At 35.5% G+C, this 26,096-nt stretch overlaps 1 protein-coding gene across 1 annotated transcript in view; it reads left to right on the forward strand.

Moving 5' to 3' along the window:
- LOC148941435 (salivary endonuclease-like) overlaps positions 1–9,602 on the forward strand; it is a 70,649-nt gene extending 61,047 nt beyond the window's left edge. The window contains exon 5 of the mRNA XM_089104641.1: positions 8,962–9,602. Within this exon, the coding sequence (XP_088960767.1) occupies positions 8,962–9,446 (485 nt within the window). The 3' untranslated portion in view covers positions 9,447–9,602. The remainder of the gene's footprint in view (positions 1–8,961) is intronic.
- Positions 9,603–26,096: the final 16,494 nt, after the last annotated feature.

Below are 26,096 nucleotides of genomic sequence, written 5' to 3' on the forward strand. Positions count from 1 at the left end.
TTTGTGTCCGTTTTAAGTTTCAACTTCGCTCTTTACTTCCCTCGGGAAATCTTTGGTTTTATAAGTTAATTATATTAATAATAATAATATAATGCAAAAACGTAGTTCTGAGCCTCTTTAAATTAGTTATGTCACAGAATGGCTTATAGGTATACTTAGTATTCAAACGATGATAAGACATCTAACCTTATTGATTACGTTATTGTAAACTGAAGACTGGCAGCATCGATTCAAGATATTTTGGGAAACATAATTAGTTGGTTTATTTGTGCTAGTTTTATTGATATATATTAAATAGGCTGGGTAGTTATATTTTTTTTCGTTTTAAGTTTCAAATTCGCTCTTTACTTCCCTCGGGAAAACTGTTTTTTAAAATTAATCTTTGTTCGATTTTTAGTAAAATTTAATGTAGAAACAGCGCTGCAATGATCTTTTTTATTTATACGGAATACTGTCTATTCGTTTTAAGTTTTAATTTCACTTCTTCGTTTCAACTGAAAGCTTATTTTTAATATAATTTCTTATTATCACTGATCTAGGGGAGATAAGACGCCTCTAGAAAATACAGCAAACAACCTTGACAGCTAAGAAAAACTTTAAGTCTATAACATAAAGTTCATTATCCATACTTCACAAAACAATATATTTTTTTTCAGGAATGTTTTTGTTTCGATGAGCAAAATGTTGTTTTTACTCGGCCGAATTTGCCTGAAAAAGCCATAATGAAGACAGGGCTTTATAAATCACCTACTGACTAGCAGAAACTAGAAGGCTACTTTAACAAAAGAGAGCTCCTTAAGGGCTAATATGAAAGCTTACATTTATACCTAATCACTTTTTATAAATTTGACTTGAAAGCACATTCCCACAGAGTGCACTTTCGGTTGTTTCCCTAAGTTTTTAAATGAAACAAGTACCTTTTCCAATTATATGGTCGAAAAAAAGTGATTTCAAAACCTAGGAAAGAGCAAAAACTAAGGGGGCAAGATACGCTCCTTTCCCTCAATTACTGCCGTTAGAACTAGCACACAGGCTTCATCACAGAGTGAAGTTTGAAGGTTCAATTCAAAAATGTTTGTTTTAGTTGATTTGTTCTCGCAATAATTGTTTACTTTGAAGATGAGTAGGCGATTTATGAAACTTACTAAGAGGGTCTGAAAGGGGAGTATAGGTGAGGGGTTTTTATAAACCTCCAATTAAAGGCTTTGGACCATAATTATTGCAATGGTACCGTTTTATACTTCCAAACTCTTCCACTTAAGAAGTTGTACCAAAAGTGCCATTTTTTGTGCTATAAGTAGTGGAGACCCTACTTGCTATACAAGGGGAAGTCCATATATGGGAGACAATTGGACTCCATCCAGAACATCTAAAAATAGCCTGTGATGCTATGTGCTGTGAAATAAATGCTTTTACTTTTATAACTTTAATAAATAAAATTAACATTTTTATTACTAAATATCAGTATATGTATATTAAACTGACAATGCAAATTCATTTGTATTTTTTCAGTGAAGTGCAAATTATAGTCTGGCCTTAGGAAGGCATAGGGGTTTTGAGCCCAAATTATGTTTAATTTTGCTCTTTTTGAGTTTGACTCGGTTAATTACCATAGTTTCTGCTCGTTTTGGGTTTTATTTATTTATTAATGCTGATTTGTGGCAGTTTAATGATTGGTAGATTATTTGATTTTATTTTTTATCATTTTTGGTCGAATGGAGTTCATTACTTTCCTTTGAAAACTTATTTTGTGGAAAAAGTTTTTTTTAATTAATCATAGAAAAGGCCGGGTTGTTACAATTTACCGTCCAATTTCCTTCATTCTGAGGAATTTTTTTTTTTTTTTAACAAGTCTGTAATATGAGGGATGTACGGTGACAGCTCTCCTTTTATTGCGGAACTATTTTAGGTATAACATAGAATATTATTTTATATGCTTACCTGAAGGAAGTGGAAGGGCGAGAGAAACCCTAACTCAATCACATCCTGAAACTCGATCACATCCTCAAGGATGTGATTGAAGTATACGAATAGAAAACTTGCATTCATAAAAAAGAAAAGAAAAAATGACAACAGATGTATTACGCATTCTAAAATTCGTTTTTTCTTTGCTTTCAAGATGGGGACCCGAAACTTTAAGAGTATGACAAATTGATTTGCTATCTGATAATTTCCATTTCTTCCTTGGAAAAAAATTGTTTGGATTGTGGACGAATTATTATTGTAATTACTGTTCGTTTTCAGTTTCATTTATTTATTGATGCTAATTAGTGGTAGTTTTACGCTTACTAGATTATTTGATTCTATGTTTGCTCATTTTTGGTTTGATGAAGTTCTCTACTTTTCTTTGATTTTTTTTTTAAATTGATTTATGTTCGTTTTATATTGACATAGTATTTTTTGGAGAAACAAATAGTCTGGATTGTGCCCAGACATGTCGGAAGGAATTATTTTCGGGTGGGTAATAATGAAAAAATATTTAACGGTCCAATAAAAAAAAATAAAAAAATTTAATAGTTCGAATAAGAAGTGCCCAGAAACTCAAGAAAATCTACTGTTTTCGGGGGGGGGGGGTGGACTCAGAGCCCCCTCCCCTTTAGTATGTCACTGTTTTTCACGCATAAAATGACAGGAAAGGGCGCTTTATTGTGGCACGATCTCTTTCGTTACTTTTGTTATGGGAAATAGATATTTCGATTTTCGTTGAAATGTGCCAGCCCTCCTTCAGGATTCTGAGACAACTGTTTCGATACGATTATTTCTCGAAAAACAAAAACAGAAAAGGAATACATATCATAGCTATCCACTTTTAAGTTTGATTTTCCTTGTTGTACAAGATGGGGGAATGTGATTCAAGCTCAGGGTTTTTGACAATTGAGATACTTTATATTTCTTGTAGTCATTCATGAGAGATATCAGACTCTTTTTAAAATTCTTATTGGTATTTTAAATTAATCTTATATATTTCGTTTTTTGTTGATATATCAGAGGCAATGCTGTAGCGTTGCCTATAGTAAAGGCCATACGGCTCCAATGTTTTATTATTTGTTTATTATTTTTTTCCCAGAGGTACTTTATATGGAAGGGGTCGTCGTAGAAACTTCAAAAGGGGCTCATTAGATTGGAAATCGAGAGTTCTAGTGCCCTTTTTAATAGTCAAAAATGAATGGAGGACAACTAGCACCCCAACGCCCATCATTCCCCCAAACACATCCAATCAAAATTTTGAGATAGCCATTTTGTTCAGCGTAGTCAATTTCCAGATAGAAAATATGTTTTTGAGGAAGACACTCCCCCAAAACCCTCAGGGGAAGGGTTTTAAGTTATGCCTTGGGGGCATATAAGAGTTTTATAGAAGGTGTTGTCGTAGAAACTTCAAAACAGGCTCATTCGATTGGAAATTCAAAGGGCTAGTGCCCTTTTTAATAGGTGAAAGTGATTGGAGGGCAACTAGCCCCCCCCCCACGCCCATCATTCCCACAAACACATCCAATCAAAATTTTGAAATAGCCATTTTGTTAAGCGTAGTTAATTTCCAGATAGAAAATATGTTTTCGAGGAGGACAATCCCCCACAACCCTCAGTGCAAGGGTTTTAAGTTATGCCCTGGGGGCATATAAGGTTTTCATCGAAGGCGTTGTCGTGGAAACTTCAAAAAGGCTCATTCGATTCGAAATTCACAGGGCTAGTGCCCTTTTTAATAGTCGAAAGTGATTGGAGGGCAACTAGCCCCCCCCCCAACGCCCATCATTCCCCAAACACATCCAATAAAAATTTTGAGTTACCTATTTTATTCAGCGTAGTTGATTTCCAGATAGAAAATATGTTTTGAGGAGGAAACTCCCCCACAACCCTCAGGGAAAGGGTTGTAAGTTATGCCCTGGGGGCATATAAGGTTTTTATTGAATGCATTGTCGTAGAAACTTCAAAAAAGGCTCATTCGATTGGAAATTCAAAGGGCTACTGTCCTTTTTAATAGTCAAAAGGGATTGTAGGGCAACTAACCCCCCTCTCACACCCACCTTTTCCCTAAGCAAATCCAATCAAAATTTTGAGATAGCAATTTTATTAAACGTAGTTTTAAGTTCTGGAAATTAGGTCTTTGAGGATGACACCTGCCCCACATCCCTCAGGGCGAGGGTTGTAAGTTATGCCCTAGGGGCATATAAGGTTTTGTATAGACAACGTTGTCGTAGAAACTTCAGAAAGGGCTCATTTGATTGGAAATTTAAATGGCTAGTTTCACTTTTTAATATTCGAAAGTGATTTTAGGGCAACTAACACCCTTCCACGCTCACCATTTCCCCAAACACATCCAATCAAAATTTTGATATAGCCATTTTGTTCAACGTAGTTGAAAGTTCTGGAAATTATATGTTTGAGCAGGACACTCCCCCCAAAGTCTTCAGAGGCAAGGGTTATAAGTTATGCCCTGGGGGCATATATGGTTCTTATGGAAGGAATGCTCGTATAAAATTCAGAGAGGACTCATTTGATTGGAAATTGGAAGCTCTAGTTTACTTTTTAAGTGTCAAAAGATATTGGAGGGTAAGCAGCTTCCCCCCCCCAAAAAAAAAACCTTTTTTCCCAAATGCATCCAATAGAAATTTTAAGATAGCTATTTTGATAAAAATAGTTTAAAGATCATAACAAAAATTACGGTGTCGACACAACCCACCAGGGCCCAGGGTCAGGCGTTGTAAGTTATGCCCTGGGGGTATATATGGGTCTTATGGAAGGGATGCTTGTAATAACTTCAAAGAGGGATAATTTGATTGGGAATTGAAAGTTCTAGTTCACTTTTAAAGAGCGAGAAGAGATTGGAGGGCATCTAGCCCCCCCCCCTCTACGCCCTTTTTTCTTCAAACCCATCTGATAAGACATTTGAGATAGTTTTTTTTTAATAGTTCAAAGACCATATAAATAAAACCCAGGGGTCAACACAGCCCCCCAGGGCCCGAGGGCCAGAGATGGCTCATTTGATTGGAAATTTAAATTTCTAGCTCTGGTTTTTAGAGTAAAAAGAGATTGGAGGGCAAATAGCCCCCCCCCCACGCCCCTTTTTCCCCAAATGCATCCAATAAAAATTAGGAGATAACAATTAAATTAAAGATTGCTCAAAAGTCAGATAACAAAAACTCAGGTGTCGTCACAACCCAGAAGGGCCTGGGGGCAGACGTTGTAAGTTAAGCCCTGGGGCATATATTGTTCGTGTGAAAGAGATGCTCTTATAAACTTCAGAGAGGGCTCATTTGATTGGATATTGAAATTTCAAGCTCACTTTTTAATTGTCAAAAGAGATCCAAGGGCAGTTACCCCCCCCCCCCCCTCAACCACGCCTTCTTTTTCAAAACACATCTGATGAAAATTTTGAGATAGACATTTTGTTAAAAATAGTTCAAAGGACAGATAAGAAAAAATATGGTGTCAATAGAACCCCCCAGGGCACAGAGGAAGGCATTCTAAGTTATGGCCTAAGAGCATGTATGGTTCTTATGAAAGGGATGCTTGTATAAACTTCATAGAGGGCTCATTTTATTGGAAATTGAAAGTTGTAGTTCACTTTTGAAGATTCAAGAGAGTTAAACTATCCCCTCCCCACGCTCTTTTTTCCCCAAACATGTCCGCTACAAATTTTGAGATAGCCAGTGTTTTGGAAATTGATCAAAAATTAGATAACAAAAATGCCACCGAGAGTCTGGGGGATATACGTTGTAAGTGTTGTCCTGGGGGCGTATATGGTTCTTATGAAATGGATGCTCGTATAAACTTCAGGGGGGGGGACTCATTTGATTAGAAATTGAAAGGTCTAGTTGAATTTTTAAGAGTTAAAACTATGCGAGGGCAACTAGCCCCCCCCCCCCACACCCCCTTTTTCCCCAAGCCCATCCGATAAAATTTTTATAATAACCATTTCATTAAAAATAGTTCAAAGGTCAGATAAGAAAAATTCCTGTGTCGACTGAACCCGACAAGACCCGGATGCAGGCATTATGAGTAACGCTCTAGGGGCATATATAGTTCTTATGGAAGGGATGCTCGTATAAACTTCGAAGAGGGCTCATTTGATTGGAAATTGAAAGTTGTTGTTCACTTTTTAAGAGTCAACAGAGATCAGAGGGCAACTCCTCCACGCCCTAAATGCATCAGATAAACATTTTGAGATAGACATTTTGTTAAAAATAGATCAAAGTTCTGATAACAAAAAACTCCGGTGTCGACACAGCCCCCCAGGGTCCGGGGTTAGGCGTTGTAAATTATGCCCTGGGGACATATATAGTTGCTATGGAAGGGATGCTCGTATAAACTTCCTAGAGGGCTCATTTGACTGGAAATTGAAAGTTGTAATTCACTTTTTAAGAGTCAAAAGTGATTGGAGGACAGCTAGCCTCCTCCCACACTACATTTATTTTTGTCCCAGAGGCACTTCATATAGAAGGGGTCGTCATATAAACTTCAAAGGGGGATCATTCTATTGGAAATTGAGAGTTTTAGTGCCATTTTTAAGATTCAAAATAGATCAGAGGGCAACTGGCCCCCCCCCCGGTTTGAGGTAGCCATTTTGTTAAAAATAGTTCAAAGATCATATAACAAAAACTCCTCTACGTATGGTCATTTCATTAAAAATAGTTCAAAGGTCAGATAAGAAAAACTCCTGTGTCGACACAGCCCCCCCCCCCCCCAGGGCCGGTGCAGGCGTTGTAAGTATTGCTCTGGGGGCATATATGGTTCTTATGGAAGATATGCTCGTATAAACTTCAGAGAGGGTTCATTTGAATGGAAATTAAAAGTTGTAGTTCATTTTCTCAGAGTGAAAAAAGATCGGAGGGCAAGTAACCTTTCTCGCCCTCAACGCCTTTGGGTGAATCGGATGGACAAACCCATCTGATAAAAATTTCAGGTGATCATTTTGTTAAAAATAGTTCATCCATCAGATATTAAAACCCCAGGGTCGATACAACCCCCCAGGGCCCAGGGACAGGCATTGTAAGTTATACTCAGCGGATATATATGGTCCTTATAGAAGGGATACTCATATAAACTTCAGAGAGAACTCATTTGAATGAAAATAGAAAGTTCTAGTTCACTTTTAAATAGTAAAAATAGACCGAAGCTTAATCTCGTCCTGCTACGCCCTTTTTCCCCCAAACTATCCAATAAAAATTTTAAGATAGCAATTTTGTGAAAAATAGTTCAAACATCATATAATAAAAAGTCTGAGGTTCACACAAACCCCTTTTTTCCTTTTTATATTGTTACTTTGATATCAGTTTTGATACTTCGATAAATATTTGATTTTTTTTTAAGTTTGATTTTGAATAAAGAATTTTTAAAAACTTGAAATTTTTTGCAATCAAAAACGAACAAAAATTAATTAAAAAAAACTTTCCGAAAAATAAGTTTTTCAAAGAAAAGTAATGGCCATTTCAGACTTAAGCTCAGAATATACAAACACATTTTAATATTCAAAATTAAAACAACTAGAAATTGATATTAAATAATAAATGAAATCCAAAACAAACAAAAACTAAATAAACAATTATAGCAAAAACATGCAAAAAGTAGTAATATAAATAAATAAATAGATCTTAAAGCGAGTAATGCTTAGATTGAATATGAAAATCAAGCTTGAAACGAAAAAAAATATTTTCCTATTGAAGTATAAATGAAACTTAAAACGAACAGAAATTAAATAAACAATCAATACAAACAAACATACAATAGATATTAACGTAAATTAATAAATAAATCTTAAAACGAGTGAAATTTGAATTGAATATGCAAATCAAGCTTGAAACGATAAAAAATTACCACAAACAAGAGTTTGGGTATGACCTCCATCTCTCAATGTAAAAGTCTAAAACCTACTGCGTCATTGGCGATTTACTGAAAACCAATTTTATGACAAATATTTTCTTTTGTACTTGATATTGAACACAAACATTAAAATTAAAACAGCATTTTGAACTGATGAGCTTTCAGCAATTAATATCATTATACATCAAATATTCAGTTTAATCTATTGACTCTTTTTAAAGTTTTTAAAGACGAATACAGTTTTCCTACAAATAAGCGTATGGATAGCGCCTCCTTTCATAATTGTAGATAAAATTCAAAAGCCAATTGTGTATTTGGTGCTTAACTGAAAACGAATTGTTTTTCAAATACTTTCTTTTCCAGTTCTTACAGCATTGAAAGTAGAAATACAATTACAGTGAAATAAATTCTTGAACTGATGGGTCTTTCAACAATTAATATCATTATACATCAAATATTCAGTTTGATGATGTTTATACTTTCCAAGATTGTTCAAGACGCATATAGTTTTCAGTAAAGCGCGAATGACGCAGTAAATTTAGACTTTTACCGTGAGAGAAGGACGTCATACCCAAACTCTTGTTTGTGGTGATTTTTGTTCGTTTCAAGCTTGATTTGCATATTCAATTTAAGTTTCACTCGTTTTAAAATTTATTTATTAATTAACATTAATATCTATTGTATGTTTGTTTTTACATTGCTTGTTTCTTTAATTTCTGTTCGTTTTAAGTTTCATTTATACTTCAATAGGAAAAAGTTTTTTTGATTTAAGCTTGATTTTCATATTCAATCTAAGCATTACTCGCCTTAAGATTTATTTATTCATTTATATTATTACTTGCTGTATATTTTTGCTGTTCTGATTGTTTATTTATTTTCTTTACGCTTTGGGTTTCATTTATTCTTTAATAGCAATTTCTGGTCGTTTTAAGTTTGAATTTTTAAAAGGTATTTGTATCTGCTGAGCTTAAGTTTAAAATGGCCTTTACTTTTCTTTGAAAAACTTATTTTTCGGAAAGTTTTTTTGATTAATATATTAAAATGATTATGAGAACAATCGGATATTCTTCGATTTCTTAAGGAGGAAGGTGTTTTCGGTCTTTAGTAGCATTGACGAAATATGCTTCAAATTTATGATTCTAGGTCAAGATGCAACTTATTGGTTTATCAATGTTGCTCCTCAATGGCAAGTATTTAACGGAGGCAATTGGGTCCAAGTTGAAACTGAAGTAAGAGGCTATGCTATTGACCGTGACAGAGATGTCACAGTGTATACTGGAACCCACCAAATTGCTCAGCTGGCTGACGAAGATGATGTCAACAAGGATATTCATTTATATATTGATGCTGCTGAACCGCTCCTCCCTGTTCCAAGACTTTTCTGGAAAATCCTTCATGACGAAGTAGAAAATACAGCTGTTGCTTTTATTGGAATCAACAATCCTCATCTCCAAGCAATACCAGATGATTATATTATTTGCAACAGTGTTTGTGATCAAATATCGTTTGTTACCTGGGATATAACAGATATTCTTAAAGGCTACACTTATTGTTGCAATGTACAAGACCTTAAAAGTGCCATACCTCTTATACCCGAGTTTGGAAATGTGGGACTCCTGACAGGTTAAGCTATTATTATGAAATTTCCTTCCTATTATCCCTATTGAACCAGAGTATGATTTTCCAGTGAATAAAATAGATGAAAATAAAGATTTACTATTTTCAGGAACAAGGAAAGCCTGTGTAGCATAATTAATTATTGCTATAGTTTTACCCCCCCCCCCCCCCCAAAAAAAATATTTCTCCTCTAGTTGCTTGAGACCCCAAACTTATTGGTGCTTTGTTAGTCTTAATGAACTTTGACATTTTAATAAAGATTGTTCAATTATAATTATTAGCTTCGACAAACAACTCGAGATAAAAATACACTTATATTGACAGAGAATGCATTTTGTTTGCTCTTTTCGTGTAAGATTAGATCTTGAAATATTTATGAATCTTTCAAAATCGGGATGCTTCAGATAACTTGACATAATGAAGAATATTATAATTTGTTTGAAAACGTCAAATACTTAATAGCTTTCTATTAAGTTAAAATCAGGTAGTCTCCATTCAAAAGTTGACTTTTTTAATGGAGAATTTCACTGGCTGGAACACCAGAAAGACCAGTCTTCCCTATAAGGCTATAAAAATTTAATGGCTCGTGTTAAAAAGTCAGAGGGGGATCTGGAGCAAACTCTTGGGAGAGGCCCAATGTGACAAAGGTGCCAATAATTGACCAAATTGACAAGTTTATTCTACAAAACGAAAAAAAAGATTAGACGACAGCAGAAAAAATCATGGGGGTCCGAGTCCCCCCGGCCCCCTGGATCAGCCAATGGAAGATGTTCCTGAAAATAGGATTGTTTTCCAGTAGTTTACTCTATCTTCCTTTTCTCATTCGGAAAGTCTGCCCGCCACTTTGAGAAATTATTTAGCGGTTTAATTAAAATTAAGTGGACTTATCAATTGTATAAGTAAAATTACCAGATATTAGTATATTTACTAGTTTTTTTCGTTTTTTTTGGCAATTAGGTGATTCTTATTAATAATTTTATTTAACAAATTATCAAATCTTGTTTATACTGTTATTACCCACAAAATACTTTGCTGTAAGTTTATAATCTTATTAAATTTTATTAAATTCACATAATATTTTGCTGTAAATTCGCTAATATTACCATTTTTTTAAACTTATAAAATAGTTTGTTATAAATTTATAAATTTTACCGAATTCTGATTGCTATATGACTTCTCCTAGATTACTTTGAATCTAGCTTACCGGAGGCAACACTATTGCGTTACCTATACTAAAGGCCATACGTCTCCAATTTTTTATTATTTATTAATCAAAACAACTTTTTGCACAAAATTTTTTTTTCAAAAAAAAGTCAAGAACTCCGTTAAACCAAAAATGAACAAAAATAAAATAAAATAATCTACTAAGCATAAAACTACCACAAATTAGTACCAATAAATAAATGAAACCCAAAACAAACAGAAATTAAAATAAGTCAAACTCAAAACGAGCAGAAATTAATCTCAGTAGGGTTCTAAACCCTATGCTTTCTAAAAGCCAGAATATAATTTGTACTTTACTGAAAAAAAATCGAATGAATTTATTGAAAAAATATGCATTGTTAGTTTAATATACATAATGCTGATATTTATTCCTTATTCTTGATTAATTTTTGTTTTCTTAAAGTTATAAGTGAAAACCTTTAAAAGAATTTTGTTCAGTAAAGTACAAATTATATTCTGGCTTTTAGAAAGCATAGGGGTTTATAACCCGACTTTCCCAATCGAATAAGCCCTTTTTGAAGTTTCTACGACAACGCTTTCTATAAAATCTTATTTGCCCCCAGGGCATAACTTATAACCCTTGCGTTAAGGGCTGTGGGGGGATTGTCATCCTCAAAGACATAATTTCAGGACTTTTCAACTACGTTGAACAAAATGGCTATCTCAAAATTTTTATTGGATGTTTTTGGGGAAATGGTGGGCGTGGGAGGGGTGTTCGTTTTCCTCCAATCACTTTCGACTATTAAAAAGGGCACTAGCCATTCGAAGTTTTCGAAGTTTCTATTACGACCACAGTAGACAGAATATAGCAGTATGATCATTCTCTATCTCTCCCATTATAAAAACCCGGCCAGGGGTGCGAGTGGAAAGAAACAGGCTAAACAAGCTAAGGCAGAAAGAAGTGGGAGGAGCTTTTTGTTCACGATGACCAGAAATGATCTGCGATAAGCTTACTGGTATATTCAGAAACAGGCTAAACAAGCTAAGGCAGAAAGAAGTGGGAGGAGCTTTTTGTTCACGATGACCAGAAGTGATCTGCGATAAGCTTACTGTCTATAAACTGTGATTACGACTCTCTATAAAAACCTTATATGCCTCAAATCATTTTCGACTATTAAAAAGAGCACTAGCCCTTTCAATTACCAATTGAATGAGCCATTTTTGACGTCTCTATGAAAACACTTTCAATAAAAACCTTATATGCCCCCAGGGAATAACTTAATACACTTGACCTAAGGGGTTTGGGGGGTTTGTCATCCTCTAAATCATAATTTCCAGAGCTTTCAACAACATTGAACAAAATGGCTATCTCAAAATTTTGATTGGATGTGTTTGGGGAAATGGTGGGCGTGAAAGGGGAGTTAGTTGCCCTCCAATTGCTTTCAACTATTAAAAAGGGCACTAGCCCTTTCAATTTTCAATCGAATGAGCCCTTTTTGAAGTTTTTCCACAACACTTTCTATAAAAACCTCATATGCCCCCAGGGCATAACTTACAACCCTTGCCCTGAGGGCTCTGGGGGGCTTTCATCCTCAAAGACATACTTTTTAGAACTTTCAACTACGTTGAAAAAAATGGCTATCTCAAAATTTTGATTGGATGTGTTTTGGAAAATGGTGAGCGTGAGAGGGAGGTTAGTTGCCCTCCAATCAGTTTCGACTAGCCTATTAAAAAGGGTACTAGCCCTTTCAATTTCCAATTGAATGAGCCTTTTTTGAAGTTTCTATGACAACATTTTCTATAAAAAACCTTATATGCCCCCAGGGCATAACTTACAACCTTCGCCCTGAGGGCTCTGGGGGGGGGGGGGAGTGTCATCCTCAAAGACCTAATTTCCAGAACTTTCATCTACGTTGAGCAAAATGGCTATCTCAAAATTTTGACTGGATGTGTTTGGGGAAATGGTGAGCTTGAGAGGCGGGCTAATTGCCCTCCAATCATTTTCGACTATTAAAAAGGGCACTAGCCTTTGCAATTTCCAATCGAATGAACCTATTTGAAATCTCTATGAAAAAGCTTTCTATAAAAACCTTATATACCCCCAGGGCATAACTGATAACACTTGCCCTGAGGTGTTTGGGGGGCTTGTCATCCTCTAAATCATAATTTCTAGAACTTTAAACTACGTTGAACAAAATGGCCATCTCAAAATTTTAATGGGATGTGTTTGGGAAAATGGTGGGAGTGAAAGGGGAGTTAGTTGCCCTCCAATTACTATCCCTTCCGACTATTAAAAAGAGCACTAGCCCTTTGAGTTTCAAATCGAATACGTCCTTTTTCAAGTTTTTACGACAAAGCTTTCAATAAAAACCTTATATGCCCCAGGGTATAATTTATAACCCTAGCCCTGAGGGCTCTGAGGGGTTATCATCCTCAAAGACCTAATTGCCAGAAATTTCAACTACGTTGAACAAAATGGCTATCTCAAAATTATGATTGGATGTGTTTGGATAAATCGTGGGCATGGAAGGGGTGCTATTTGACTTTCAATCACATTCGACTATCAAAAAGGGAACTAGCCGTTTCAATGTCCAATCAAATGAGCCCCTTTTGAAGTTTCTACAACAACACTTTCTATGAAAACCTTATATGCCTCCAGGGCATAACTTATAACCCGTGTCCTGTGGGCTGTGGGGGGTGTCATCATCAAAGACCTAATTTTCAGAACTTTCAACGACTTTGAGCAAAATAGCTATCTCAAATTTCCAATCGAATGAGCCCTTTTTGAAGTTTCTACGACAACTCCTTAGATACGAAGTGCCCTGGTCTAAAAAAAAGTAATAATACATTGTGCCAACATCGTTCTTTACTTAGGCAGCGCGATTGCGCTGCCTTCGATTTATTTATTATTTATTATTTTTCCCTAGAGGCACTTCATATGGAAGGGGTCGTCGTATAAAGTTCAAAGGGGGCTCATCGATTGGAAATCAAGAGTTTAGTGTCATTTTTTAGTGTCAAAAGTGATTAGAAGGTAACTAACACTCCTTCCACGCCCACCATTTCCCCCAACACATCCAATCAAAATTTTGAGGTAGTCATTTTGTTCTACGTAGTTGATTTGCACATATAAATTATGTTTTTGAGAAGATACTCCTGTAACGGGATCAAAATCCAAGAAGTAGAAACCCCTCCGTCGAGTTATTAGTTGAGACAATATTTTCTAATAGAACGCTAAGTTAAAGGACACGGAATTCGCGTCGTGCAATCTACTTAATTAAGAGGCATCCAATAGCCATAAATTATGCAAAATAAAACACGACCAATTTTAATACAAAGCTTTTGTTGACAGAAAGAATTCTGAGATGTCAGCTTTACAGCCACATCTCTTATAGTTATTCTTCAATTTTTGGTTTGAATAAAATCTCCGGCGTCAATATCGCAGGTGCAAAAAAATGATATCTCTAAGTATTGAACAACATTCACAGGTGCAAAAAAAGTAGTCAATGGCGAAACAGTGTTTCTCCAATAAAAAAAGATACAAAGTAGAATAAACAATGGTAGACCAGACTTCTCTTCGACAGGGAAAATTCACAAATGTCAATCTCATACCTATAAATTATGCAAAATAGGATATAAACAATGTAAGACAAAAACTTTGTTCGACAGTAAAAATTCTGAAATGTCAGTCTTAGAACTATAAATTACGTCGAAGTCAAAATAGCCAATTGGTATATTCCTCGTCCAATAAGAATATAGGACATGTTATTTGACCAATGGGTCCAACGTAATATACTTTTTAGCAACGCCTGAATGTAAGCGCTGGCGAAATCAGAGAGTATAGTTAGTTAGGACTTAGCAATTTGGAGTGAGTCTAGAGGAGTTTTCTGAGAGTTCTTGACCAAACCTATGTAAGTTTATTGTGAGTCTAATGTCAGCCCAGTATCAATTCATTGAAAATGTATGTGAGTCCTTTACCATGTTCAATCCAATCTTTGAACCTGTATTTTAAATAGAACCCGCGTTGGAATATATATCTCAGTGCATAACTTTATTCAAGTGCCTATGACAGTAATTTGAAGTGCAGATTATCCGATATTCCTGATCCAATTTTGTAGCGCAAATGTGAGTAAAGATAAATACATTACTTTCTTAATTTTATCTCTTCATGTTAGTATTTCTCAAGATAATTAATCCTTGTGTCTCCATCCGCTCTCTAGGAAACTGAATTCTAGTAATCTGATTTCGACTCAGTATGGCCATTAACATACGCTCCCCGATTGACCCGCTGTTTTAATCCCCCGCCACACGAATTTCCGCTTCAAACTATGGTATAAATTTTATATAACCTCACTACAAAGAAGCATAAAATCCCCCCGAAAAGAAGCACACAAAACCCCCCACTAGAATTAAATAATAAATAAACAAAACATACCCCCCATTAGAATTTGCACGACTCTGTTTAACGGAGCAAACCACAAGGACAAAATTTCCCCTTAGAAAAGATTACTGAGAAATACTACGCATAGAGAAAGTGCTATATTTTGTTAGGCCTAAGATCTCTTAAGCTAAAAACAAATACAACACCCCTAAGAAAAAAGATAAGAAGTAGAATCCACTCATAAGCTAAGCGAAATTTGAAATTATCAAATTTAAGTAATATAAAAAAAACAAGTGCCGAGTTTTAATTATTTTTGAAATAATTACCAATATGTCGTTAGATCCAAACGAACAATTGCTAAAACAAAAACTTTTTGCTAAAACAGTGGAAATTTCAAAATCCCTTCCATCATGCAATGGAGATTCAGACGTAGATGAATTTAGCATCCAATTAAACCAATTTGTAGAAGTAACTCAAACGGACTTAAAATCATTGATGGGCATGCTGTTAATGAGACTAAGAGGGCAAGCATTAACATTTTTAAAACAAAAAGAGAACACCATAGGGGAAGATAACAACCTTCCAATAAACTCCATAGAAAAATTGTTAAAAGCATTCCGAGAAAGATTTGTTGAAACCAGTTCAACTTTGACTAAACACAAAATGTTAGGGAATACTGGCATAAAGTAATGGCATCTATAGAGGCAAAATATGGGAAATAATCTGGTAGCTTATATGATAAAATTGTACTAAACGCTTTCTCACAAGGATTGAGCCCCAAACTGTACAGAATGTTAATATCAAAAAATATTCAAACATTAGAGCTAGCAGTTCAGGAAGTAGAGAGAATGGTTGAAATTGACACGATTGTGGTAAATCACAATAAGTCAAGAATAAATAACGTAGGAGAATCAATGCCGGGACGATCACGAGAAATTTCACCCGCATTTTTCTCAAGAGATAATTTGCCAAAACCGAACCAAAATGGATCCTCATCGCCTACCAGGCAAAGAACTGTGCGTTTCGTACCCACGAACAAGACAAGCTACGTAAATAACCCCCCAATTGTACGCTACACATGTAATAAACAAGGGCATATCACCAGGGAGTGCCGTAATAGAATCAACTATGCACCAGTAACCCCCAGTTATAATAACCGTTTGTTCGGGAGAACAAACTTAAATGTCAATGGGTCAGGAAGTTATAGGATTTACCCCCCACGCCTACCATTATTCCGCAACCATTACCAACAGGGATTGGAATATGCAAATCTTCCCCCCAACAGACAAAATAATTATCGGTTCCCTAACCCAAATACTCGGCAAAACATGTACCAGTTTAATTCACAGACAGTTCATCCTACTAGATTTAACAGGAATACGAATGATAACAGAGGATATTTTTTCACGACGGGTGACAGAAATTTTTTGCCAATCCAAAATGAACAAATGCCGCGAGCCGTCGGCACAAGAAATTCCAACCCACGTAATAATAATTGGCAACCAACACAATCAAATGTCAATCAGTTTGCTAGGGAAGTTCCTACCGAACCCCAATGTCAATCACCAACCTACCAAATTAATGCACAGGGAAACGAATCAGGCCCCCAAGAAAATTAACCGGGACCCTGGAGGCCAGTATTTTATATAAGTCCCTTCCAGTAGTTGTACCTTCTTTAAGTGATAATAAGGATAAATTACCTATATTAAATGATTTTGATGTGGAAAATATTTACTTCAAGGCGCTAATAGATTCCGGTGCGTCAGTTAACATAATAAACTCGAATATATTCAATAAATTACCAGTGTATATCAAGCGACGGAAAAATTTTAATATTCCTAGTTTAACTAGCGTCACAGGGCATAGGCTGGAAGCAATAGGCTCGATACGCCTAGATGTGACAAAAGATAATAGAATCTTTCTTACCAACTTCATAATATGCAAGAATTTTCCATATGAGGCTATAATCGGTGCTAATTTTTAGAAATCCAATAAAGTGTTATTAGATATAGCGAATCACAGACTCGTATATCCATCCGATCCTATTCTCCGACGTGTGGAGAAAGGGCAAGCAACAGGGAATAGAATAAAGTCTTTTGTACCCCATTTCTCGTCCTTTAGGAGAAATTCCAGCAGAAAATGGATCGAGTCAATAAAATAAAAAATAGGGAAAATGCAGGAGTATAGGCAAACAGAAATTAAGAAAATAGCAGAATTATGGAACGAGATAATAAATCTCAATGCCGTCCCCTTACAGCCAACCCCACTAGCGGAAGATTTGACGCAACCAAACGCCAATCTTAACTTAATAGAAAATAATTCGGAAGAAAAATACTATGGATTTGCATTGCGTAAGACAAAGATTCCCCAAAAAACAATGCAAAGAGTTCAGATCTCGCAAATGATTACACCCGTAAATGATATTTCCGAAATTTGGTTTGCATCCCCGTGTGGAGAAATCCCCGAGAATCTATTTTGTGAAGAACAGATCATTTTATACGAGAAAGGAGAAGGTTTTATTTTGTTGACAAATACCCACGAAAACAATACAATTACATTTAAAAAGGGGACATGTCTCGTTGAAATACAAGTTATTTCTGAGCGCGAGCTAGACGGGTGGAAAAACTCCAAAAGGAGCTTATTTAATACTATTGGTGTTAGTAATCCAAGGGATAGGTGCCCACTAACAAGATCCCAATTTTTGGAAAAATTTAAAATAGATCATATCTAAGATACGGAATTAAGAGACAAATTATGCGAATTGCTCTGGAACTTTAGATATATATTTTCTACATGTGAAGAGGACATTGGATTGATACCGTTCTATGAAAATTCTATCTAAACTACAGGATTGCCTGTAGCTAAACAACCATATCGTATCCCTACAAAAATTGGTTAAAAAATAAAATCCGCGAATTAGAGAGAAACAATATTATACGCCCAAGCATAAGCCCGTATTCAGCCCCTTTTATGCTAGTGCCAAAAACGAACAAGGACCCTAGGCTCGTAGTAGACTATAGAGCCTTAAACCAGCAAGTAGTTAGTGATAAATATCTCCTGCCCTGTATCGACGAAATCTTAGACACAATATCAAACAAAAATAAAATTTTTACATCTCTCCACCTCACACAAGGTTATCATCAAGTTAAGATAGCAGATAATGACGTTTATAAAATGGCATTCTCTACAACTGAGTGTGGCTCTTATGAATATTTAAGAGTACCCTTCGGACTTAAAACTAGTTCAAGTGCACTATGTAGACCGTTATTACATTTATTACGAGGTGTAGAGAATATTATTCATTTTGTGGATGATGTAATTTGTGTAGGAGAAAACCCAGAGGATCATTTAGCCACGTTAGCCAAAGTTTTTGAGAAATTCAGGGAAGGTAATCAGAAATATAGACCCAAAAAAGTAAATTTACTTCAACCAAAAATTAAATTTCTGGGAATGATAGTGACCCAAAGCAGAATATCACCGGACCCTGAGAAGATAAAATGTGTAGAAAATCTCAAACCTCCGAAAACTATAAAACAATTGCGAGCCATTCTCGGTTTGAACAGTTATTTTAGAAAATCTATACGTAACCATGCTCAAATTGCAAAACCCCTAACGGACCTAACTAAAGGGACCCTCCAAAATACTACCTGGTCGCAGGAAGCTCAAACTTCCTTAAACACTCTCAAGAAAGCACCTACTTCTGAACCAGTATTGTCGCTACCTGATTTTGAAAAAGGACAATTTGTGGTCACCACTGACGCCTCGGCTCTGGGCATCGGTGCAATCATTTCCCAGTTACTCCCCGTAGAAGACTACCCCGATCCCCTACAGAAACCACCTCAGTATATAGAGAGATTCATATACTATTCAAGTAGAACTTTATCAAAAGGCGAAAGCAGTTATTCTGCAATGAAATTAGAACTACTTTCTATAATTTACCACTTAGATAAATTTAAACATTATTTAGTCGGTCGAAAATTTAATCTGCGTTTGGACCATAAAAGCATACAGTACCTTAGCACATTCAAAAATCCAACGGGAATTTTAGCCAGGTGGATAATGAAAATCCAAGATATGGATTATGAATTTGAACATTTGACCGGTAAACAAAATGCCCCCTGTGATTATTTGAGTAGATACCCCAAAAATAACTCCTCAGATAACGGAAATAAAGAAATAAATGCAATCAATCCCAGTAAACGAAAACACAAGAAAAATAAACCTAGAATTCAAATAGAAGAAAACGAGATTAATCATTGTCCCTTAACGCTGGCAAACATTAAAAGAAATAAAATTAAGGATAAAAAGTGTTCGACTCTCATTAAATATTTTGTGAATCTTGATAATCTGACAGATAAGTTCAAAGCCCTGAGAAGGGAAATAGATAATTTTTATTGTGATTTAGACAAGGAAATCCTTTGCAGGATAGTAACAGGTGATACGAATAGAAACCGAATCTTAATACTTCCAGTACTACCTTAAAACTGAATAATAGCTACATTTGAGTATTTTCATTCAGATATATGCGGACACTTAGGAATAACTAAAACTTTTCACAAGTTAAAAAAATATCTTTATGTACCATCGGCGTTAACAAAACTTAAGGATTTTATAAGTACATGTGAAGCATGTAACTTAAGGAAAAATCCCCAAGCTTATCCTAACGCCCCAATAGGAAGAGTTCCGGTAGCAAGGTTCCCTTTCGACATTGTTTCATTTGATTAATATGGAACCATTGGAGGCTTACCTGTTTCCAACAGAGGCCTTGCCTGCAGTCTTTCAGTTATTGACCACTTTTCCGGATTCACTTATGCTAAAGCATTGAAAAATCAAGGCGCGCGCTACAAGTTAAGCAATAGCGAAAATATTTTTAAAATTTGGCATTCCTAACAAGGTTATAAGCAATAATGGAAGTAATTTTGTTTTTAAGGTAACAAAAGATTTAATGAGTTTTCTTAACATAGAGAAATTTTTGACATCCCCCTATCATCCGCAAGCTAATGGGAAAATCGAAAACAGGCTTAAAATATTTTCCAATGTCTTAAATATTTATGCAAAAGACAACAGAAACGACTGGGATAAAATCCTACCTTACTTAACCAATGTAATCAATACTGCCTATTCAGAAACAACTAAAGAATCTTCTTTTTATTTATTATTCGTGCGCGATTTTAAAATACTGTATCTGGAAGTTATAGAATCCAGAAAGTATTACAATAATACAGAGGATTACAAGCATAAGTTTGTAAATAGGATGAGGAAAACCAATAAGATAGTTATACAAGAGTTAGAAAAATGTAAAATAAACCAAAATTTGAGAACACCAACCCAAAGTCAAGGGGAACATAAATTATAAGATAGGAGACTGTGTCTACCTAAAAAATGAGGCAAAGGTGGAAGGCAAAAAAACTTTCCAATAAATATTCTGGACCTTACAGAATAATGAAAAAATACGACAATGATTTTACTTTTAAAATGATAAACCCCGAAAACGGAAGAACATATAAGGCACATGTTAGCCGTATAAAAAGGGCCAAGTTCCTGGAAAGATGGGTACCGAGACCCTCTGTTTGACGAATCTACCGATTCATCAAACAAGGAAGACGAATTCCCCAAGTCAAGGCTAGCTGAATTAAAACCTTTCAACTTCAAACAAGATTATTTCGAAAATGACACTGACGAGAAAAAATTTGAAGAATTCTTAGCTATGAAAAATCTAGTTGTACCCAAAGGGAAATCTTTAATACAAGTAGGAATAAAAACGCCAAACGGACCAAAAGGTTCATCGTCAGAAAGCTCAGAAGAGTTAGACTATACGCTGTCCCGAAAAACCCAATTTTTTCCGATAGAATTTCAACCCCTTGTCCCCCAAAAATAATTTCCAGATGATATGGTATCACCAGCAACCCCAATAGAGAGGCCCTTATCGTTACAGGATGAATTAAACAGAGCTATGGAAACCCCTGGTGTAAAAATAAAGAAAACTCCACCTAAGGAAACAAACAAGAAAAATTTGAGAGAAGCCATGGACATAGTTAATTATCCTATAAAAACAAGGCAAATTACCTTGCCTTGGACCCAGGAATCCCCTGAAGACGAAAATCTAGGACAATATCATCACATAACGGTATCCAAAGTTAAGCCCAAGGAATCATCCTCCTGGAGACAGACCATGTTACAGAAAATACACCACCCCCACCTCCTGAGGATATGGCATTGAAACAATGGAGACACTCTCCACAAACATTTGATTCCTCCCAAAGCTCTCAAGAATCTTTTAACTCCCCCGAAACAAGAATTCAGCATGAGAAAATGGAAAATAAACCTTCTACTTCCAGAGGAGACGAAATATATGAAGCAAGGGCAGGTGATACTCCAAAATCGCAGAGGACCACCCCGGAAAGCCCTAATGATGAATCTTCAGAGACCATTTCTACTGAATCAGACAATGAAACAGTTCCAGACGAACCCCAAGACACACAAAAACGAAAACCAACTTCAGCTACGGCTCATGTGAAAGAAGCTAAATTAAAAGGTCAAAAATTCCTATAAAAGCAATACAGGAAGTTTGGCCTAATCTCTGTAGGAAAATAATTTCTTAAATCACATTGGCCTGACATCGCAGAAAGAAAGAAAAACGAGCAAAAATGGGGTTTTTATAGGCCAAATTAAAATACTTAAAAAACAAAGCGAATATTTTGAGAGGAAAAACACCTCTCTTCTTCAGCACGTAACGAAACGAAACGATGTATCCAAGTAAAGTGCAGAAGAGAAAAAAACAAAAACAAAAAACAAACGCGGAAAGTCAATGTGAAAAGAACCAAAAAACCAAAGAAAAAAACAAAAACTTAAAAGATGAATAAAATTCAATAAAAGCCAAAAATTAAAAGAATTAAAACCAAATACCTAACAACCATAAAAGCGAGCTATTCGCCAATATCTGTTATTTTCACAAAATCCAAAAAAATATGAACTGACATCGACGAATACTAGCTAACAACTGACAAAGATAGGAAACAAGTCATTCACTCAAAAAACAAAACGAACCAGCAATTAAATAAGTTGGGGAACTATGTCATTTGATTTCGGATTTTAATTAATGCATTTCTTGCAGACACCCTTTGAGACCTAAGGGGTTGTTCACGTGTTTGATTAGATGACTGGGAAAGTGATTCAAGGTTTATTTCAGGGATTACTAAAGTATCGGCTTCTTTTTGAGAAAACCGAAATATGACTCGTTTATTCTTAAATCACCGGAATCTCTGTTTAAAGTTAGACCTAACTGTTGGTATTTATAAATTTCAACAGCTTCTCTGGAGAGCTGGACAATACCTTTGTCATGTGAAATAAGACTAGCTTGATTAAACAAAATAGTATGGTCTGGTTTTTCAAAACTGTGCCCTGCAAGGGCAGAGTCAAAATTTTCTGGTTTTTTCCATTTTTTAAGTGTATTATTAATTGAACTAGAGTGCTGAGCTAATCTATCCGTTAGTCGCTGATCAGTTCTTCCGATATACCAAAGACCACACTAACAAGGAATTCTGTAGACACCGGAGTTTCCACCTATCGGGATAGGGTCTTTACCTTGATAAATTTGGGACCTGATAGTTTTTCTGGGTCTATAATAAGTTTAAATGTTATTTTTCCTTAGATTTTTTGAAATTTGGTCTGAAAACCCTTTAACATATGGGAGACCAAGATAAACTGAATTTTCCCTTTGATTTGTGTTTTCTGTGGAACTGAACGACAAAAAAGTCAGAGAAATTTTAAATGATTCTAACACATATGAACTATTAGCTACCGATCCCACAGAAAAATTTGTACAGGAAGTCCGAAAAGAGCTTTCTTATCTAAAAGGAAAAGGTGAAATTACAGATCAGTTGTACAAAAGGTTTTACCCACGTGGATGCATGTCCCCTCGCTTTTATGGTGTTCCTAAAGTTCATAATCCCGGTAATCCACTTCGACCCATTGTTTCTTCTTTTAATTCTCCTACTGCAAAAATAGGGAAATTCTTATCAGTTATATTTCGCTCACTAATTCAGGCTCAAAAATCCTATATTAAAAATTCCGCTGATTTTGTTTCCAAGGTAAAGAAAGTTTCGGTTAAACCAAATACAAGAATTGGCAGTTTTGATGCAGATTCAATGTAAACCAATTGCGATCCTCAAAAGGCCGAACTGATTTTGGAGCAAAAACTTAATTCTAACCCATCTATATAAGAAAAATCTACTCTTTCAAATCAGACACTTCTTTCGCTTACAGCCCTTTGTAACAGAACTTCTTTTTACTTCCATTATAGAGGCATTTCTTATAGACAGAAATATGGGCTCTCCATGGGTGCCCCCCTTTCTCAAATACAGGGTGATATCTTCATGGAAGACCTTGAAGAAAGGGCTATTTTGCAAAGTTCTTGTAAACCTGTATTTTGGGTTCGTTTTAAAGATGATATTTTTTATTTATGGGAGCATGGTGACAAGTCACTGGGTTCTTTTCTTCACTTGCTCAACTCCTTGGATCCAAAACTGAAAATTACTCAGGAATCAGAGATAGAGAGGCGTCTTCCTTTCTTAGATGTTCTGGTGCACCGAAATGATTCATGTTTCGAGTTTAGTGTCTATAGAAAACCCACACATAATGACCGTTACTTAAGTTATTCCTCTAGTCATTCTCCTGCTGTGAAAAGAGGAGTTGTCAATTCTCTAGTTGATAGAGCATTGAAAGTTTGTTCAACACGTTTCTTGGATTTAGAGCTCAACCACCTTAGAGATATTTTATTTGGGAATGGTTATCCAATTAGTTTAATAAATTCTGTAATTGCAAAACGCATTAAAAGATTAACAGATAATTCCACAGAAAACACAAATCAAAGGGAAAATTCAGTTTATCTTGGTCTCCCATACGTTAAATGGGTTTCAGACCACATTTCAAAAAATCTAAGGAAAAATAAAATGTACACTTATTATAGACCCAGAAAAACTATCAGGTCCAAAATTTATCAAGGTAAAGACCCTATCCCGATATGTGAAAATTCCGGTGTCAACAGAATTCCTTGTTCGTGTGGTTTTTGGTATATCGGAAAAACTGATCGGCGACTCACAGATCGATTAACTCCGCACTCTAGTTCAATTAATAATACACTTAAAAAGAAGAAAAAAACAGGAAATTTTTACTCTGCCCTTGCAGAGCACATTTTTGAAAAACCAGACCATACTATTTTGTTTAATCAAGCTAGTCTTATTTCGCATGACAAAGGTATTGTCCAGCACTACAGAGAAGCTGTTGAAATTTATAAATACCAGCATTTAGGTCTAGCTTTAAACAGAGATTCCGGTGATTTAAGAATAAACGAGTCATATTTCGGTTTTCTCAAAAGAGAAGCCGATACTTTAGTAATCCCTGAAATAAACCTTGAACCACTTTCCCAGTCATCTAATCAAACCCGTGAACAACCCCTTAGGTCTCAAAGGCTGTCTGCAAGAAATGCATTAATTAAAATCCGAAATCAAATGACATAGTTCTCCAACTTATTTAATTGCTGGTTCGTTTTGTTTTTTGAGTGAATGAATTGTTTCCTTTTCTTTGTCAGTTGTTCGCTAGTATCCGTCAATGGTAGTTCATATTTTTTTGGAGTTTGTGCAAATTGCGGATATTGGGGAATAACTCGCTTTTATGGTTGTTAGGTATTTGGTTTTAATTCTTTTAATTTTTAGCTTTTATTGAATTTTATTCATCTTTTAAGTTTTTGGTTTTTTCTTTTGTTTTTTGGTTCTTTTCACATTGACTTTCCGCGTTTGTTTTTTGTTGTTGTTTTTTTCTCTTCGGCACTTTCCTTGGATACATCGTTTTGTTTCGTGCTGAAGAAGAAAGGCGTTTGTCCTCTCGAAATATTCGCTTTGTTTTTTCAGTATTTTCATTTGGCCTATAAAAACCCCATTTTTGCTCGTTTTTCTTTCTCCGTAGGAAAGTCAAAAAAGAATAAAAAGCAAGAAAGTGAAGGGGGAAGTTACCACAAAATCCGGTAGAGTGATTAAGAAAGCAGATAAGTGGAAATACGTCTAGAGATCATGTACCAAAAAACTCATAAAATAATGTTAAAGCGAATTCGAGTAGGATAAATAAGCAAAAAAAATCCTTAAAACAAATGTGTTTGGATACGAATTGTCAATGAAAGCTATCTGTAAGAGGTTGAAGGAAATTAATAGTTAACTTTTGCAGATGAGCCGAATTCCGGTTTGATAGAAAATCCTGAAGGTAGAAGCAGAACAAAAAATGTTAAACCCCTCCCCCCAAAAAAACCTGGTGCCATCCGGTAGCGAGTATGGACCAACTACTTCAGAAGAGATCAAAACTCCTGAATGCTGCAGCACAATTGATAATAGAGAGATTGAAAATCGAAAACATGATAGAAGTCACCATCCAATCCCTTAGTAAAGTTAAGGCCTCAAAGGAAAAAATAAACAAGGGAATAAATGAAACCCTCTTGGCAAAACAAATAAATGATCTAATCGAGACTGATTTTATGGAGTGCAAGGATCAGGCTTCAAAAATACAGAATGACATGGAATCAGTGAGTGACGCAAAACTTGTCAACGGTCACGATTACTTTGATAAGCTTCAAAAGTTACAGAGCCTATACAATAACTATGCAGGAAATCGGTAAAAAAGTGGAAGACTACAGGACCAATACTGTTGTAACTGCCACTGCAGTAGTGAAAAAGCACTGGCACCCGAACAAATCAAGCTCCTGAATCTACAGCATGAAAAGGACCATTTAAAATCACAAAAAGAAATAATCAAACTCAGACAGGAAAGCTTAGAAAAAGAACTGAAGGAAAACAAAGCCGAAATCAGCAAAGAATTGCAAAAACAAAGAACATTTTGCACAAACTTAAAGAGAATGGTGGAAACTTTATTTACAATTGAGGTCGATTTACCCCTCAACCCCCAAATTGGAAAATATTATTGCTAACAATTACAACGAAGGGCCACCACATCCCTTGTATTTCACATTTCCAAATCAAGCTCAGTATCCCCTCATAAACCCCCAAATGGAATCTTCTCAACAAGACCCTCCAGCCTATGATAGCGTAACCGCCAGGACCCAATATACCACTAC

Source organism: Artemia sp. Qi Xiang Cuo, chromosome 18, assembly GCF_049724085.1.
Source record: "Artemia sp. Qi Xiang Cuo chromosome 18, ASM4972408v1, whole genome shotgun sequence".
In the NCBI taxonomy this organism is placed as follows: domain Eukaryota; kingdom Metazoa; phylum Arthropoda; class Branchiopoda; order Anostraca; family Artemiidae; genus Artemia; species Artemia sp. Qi Xiang Cuo.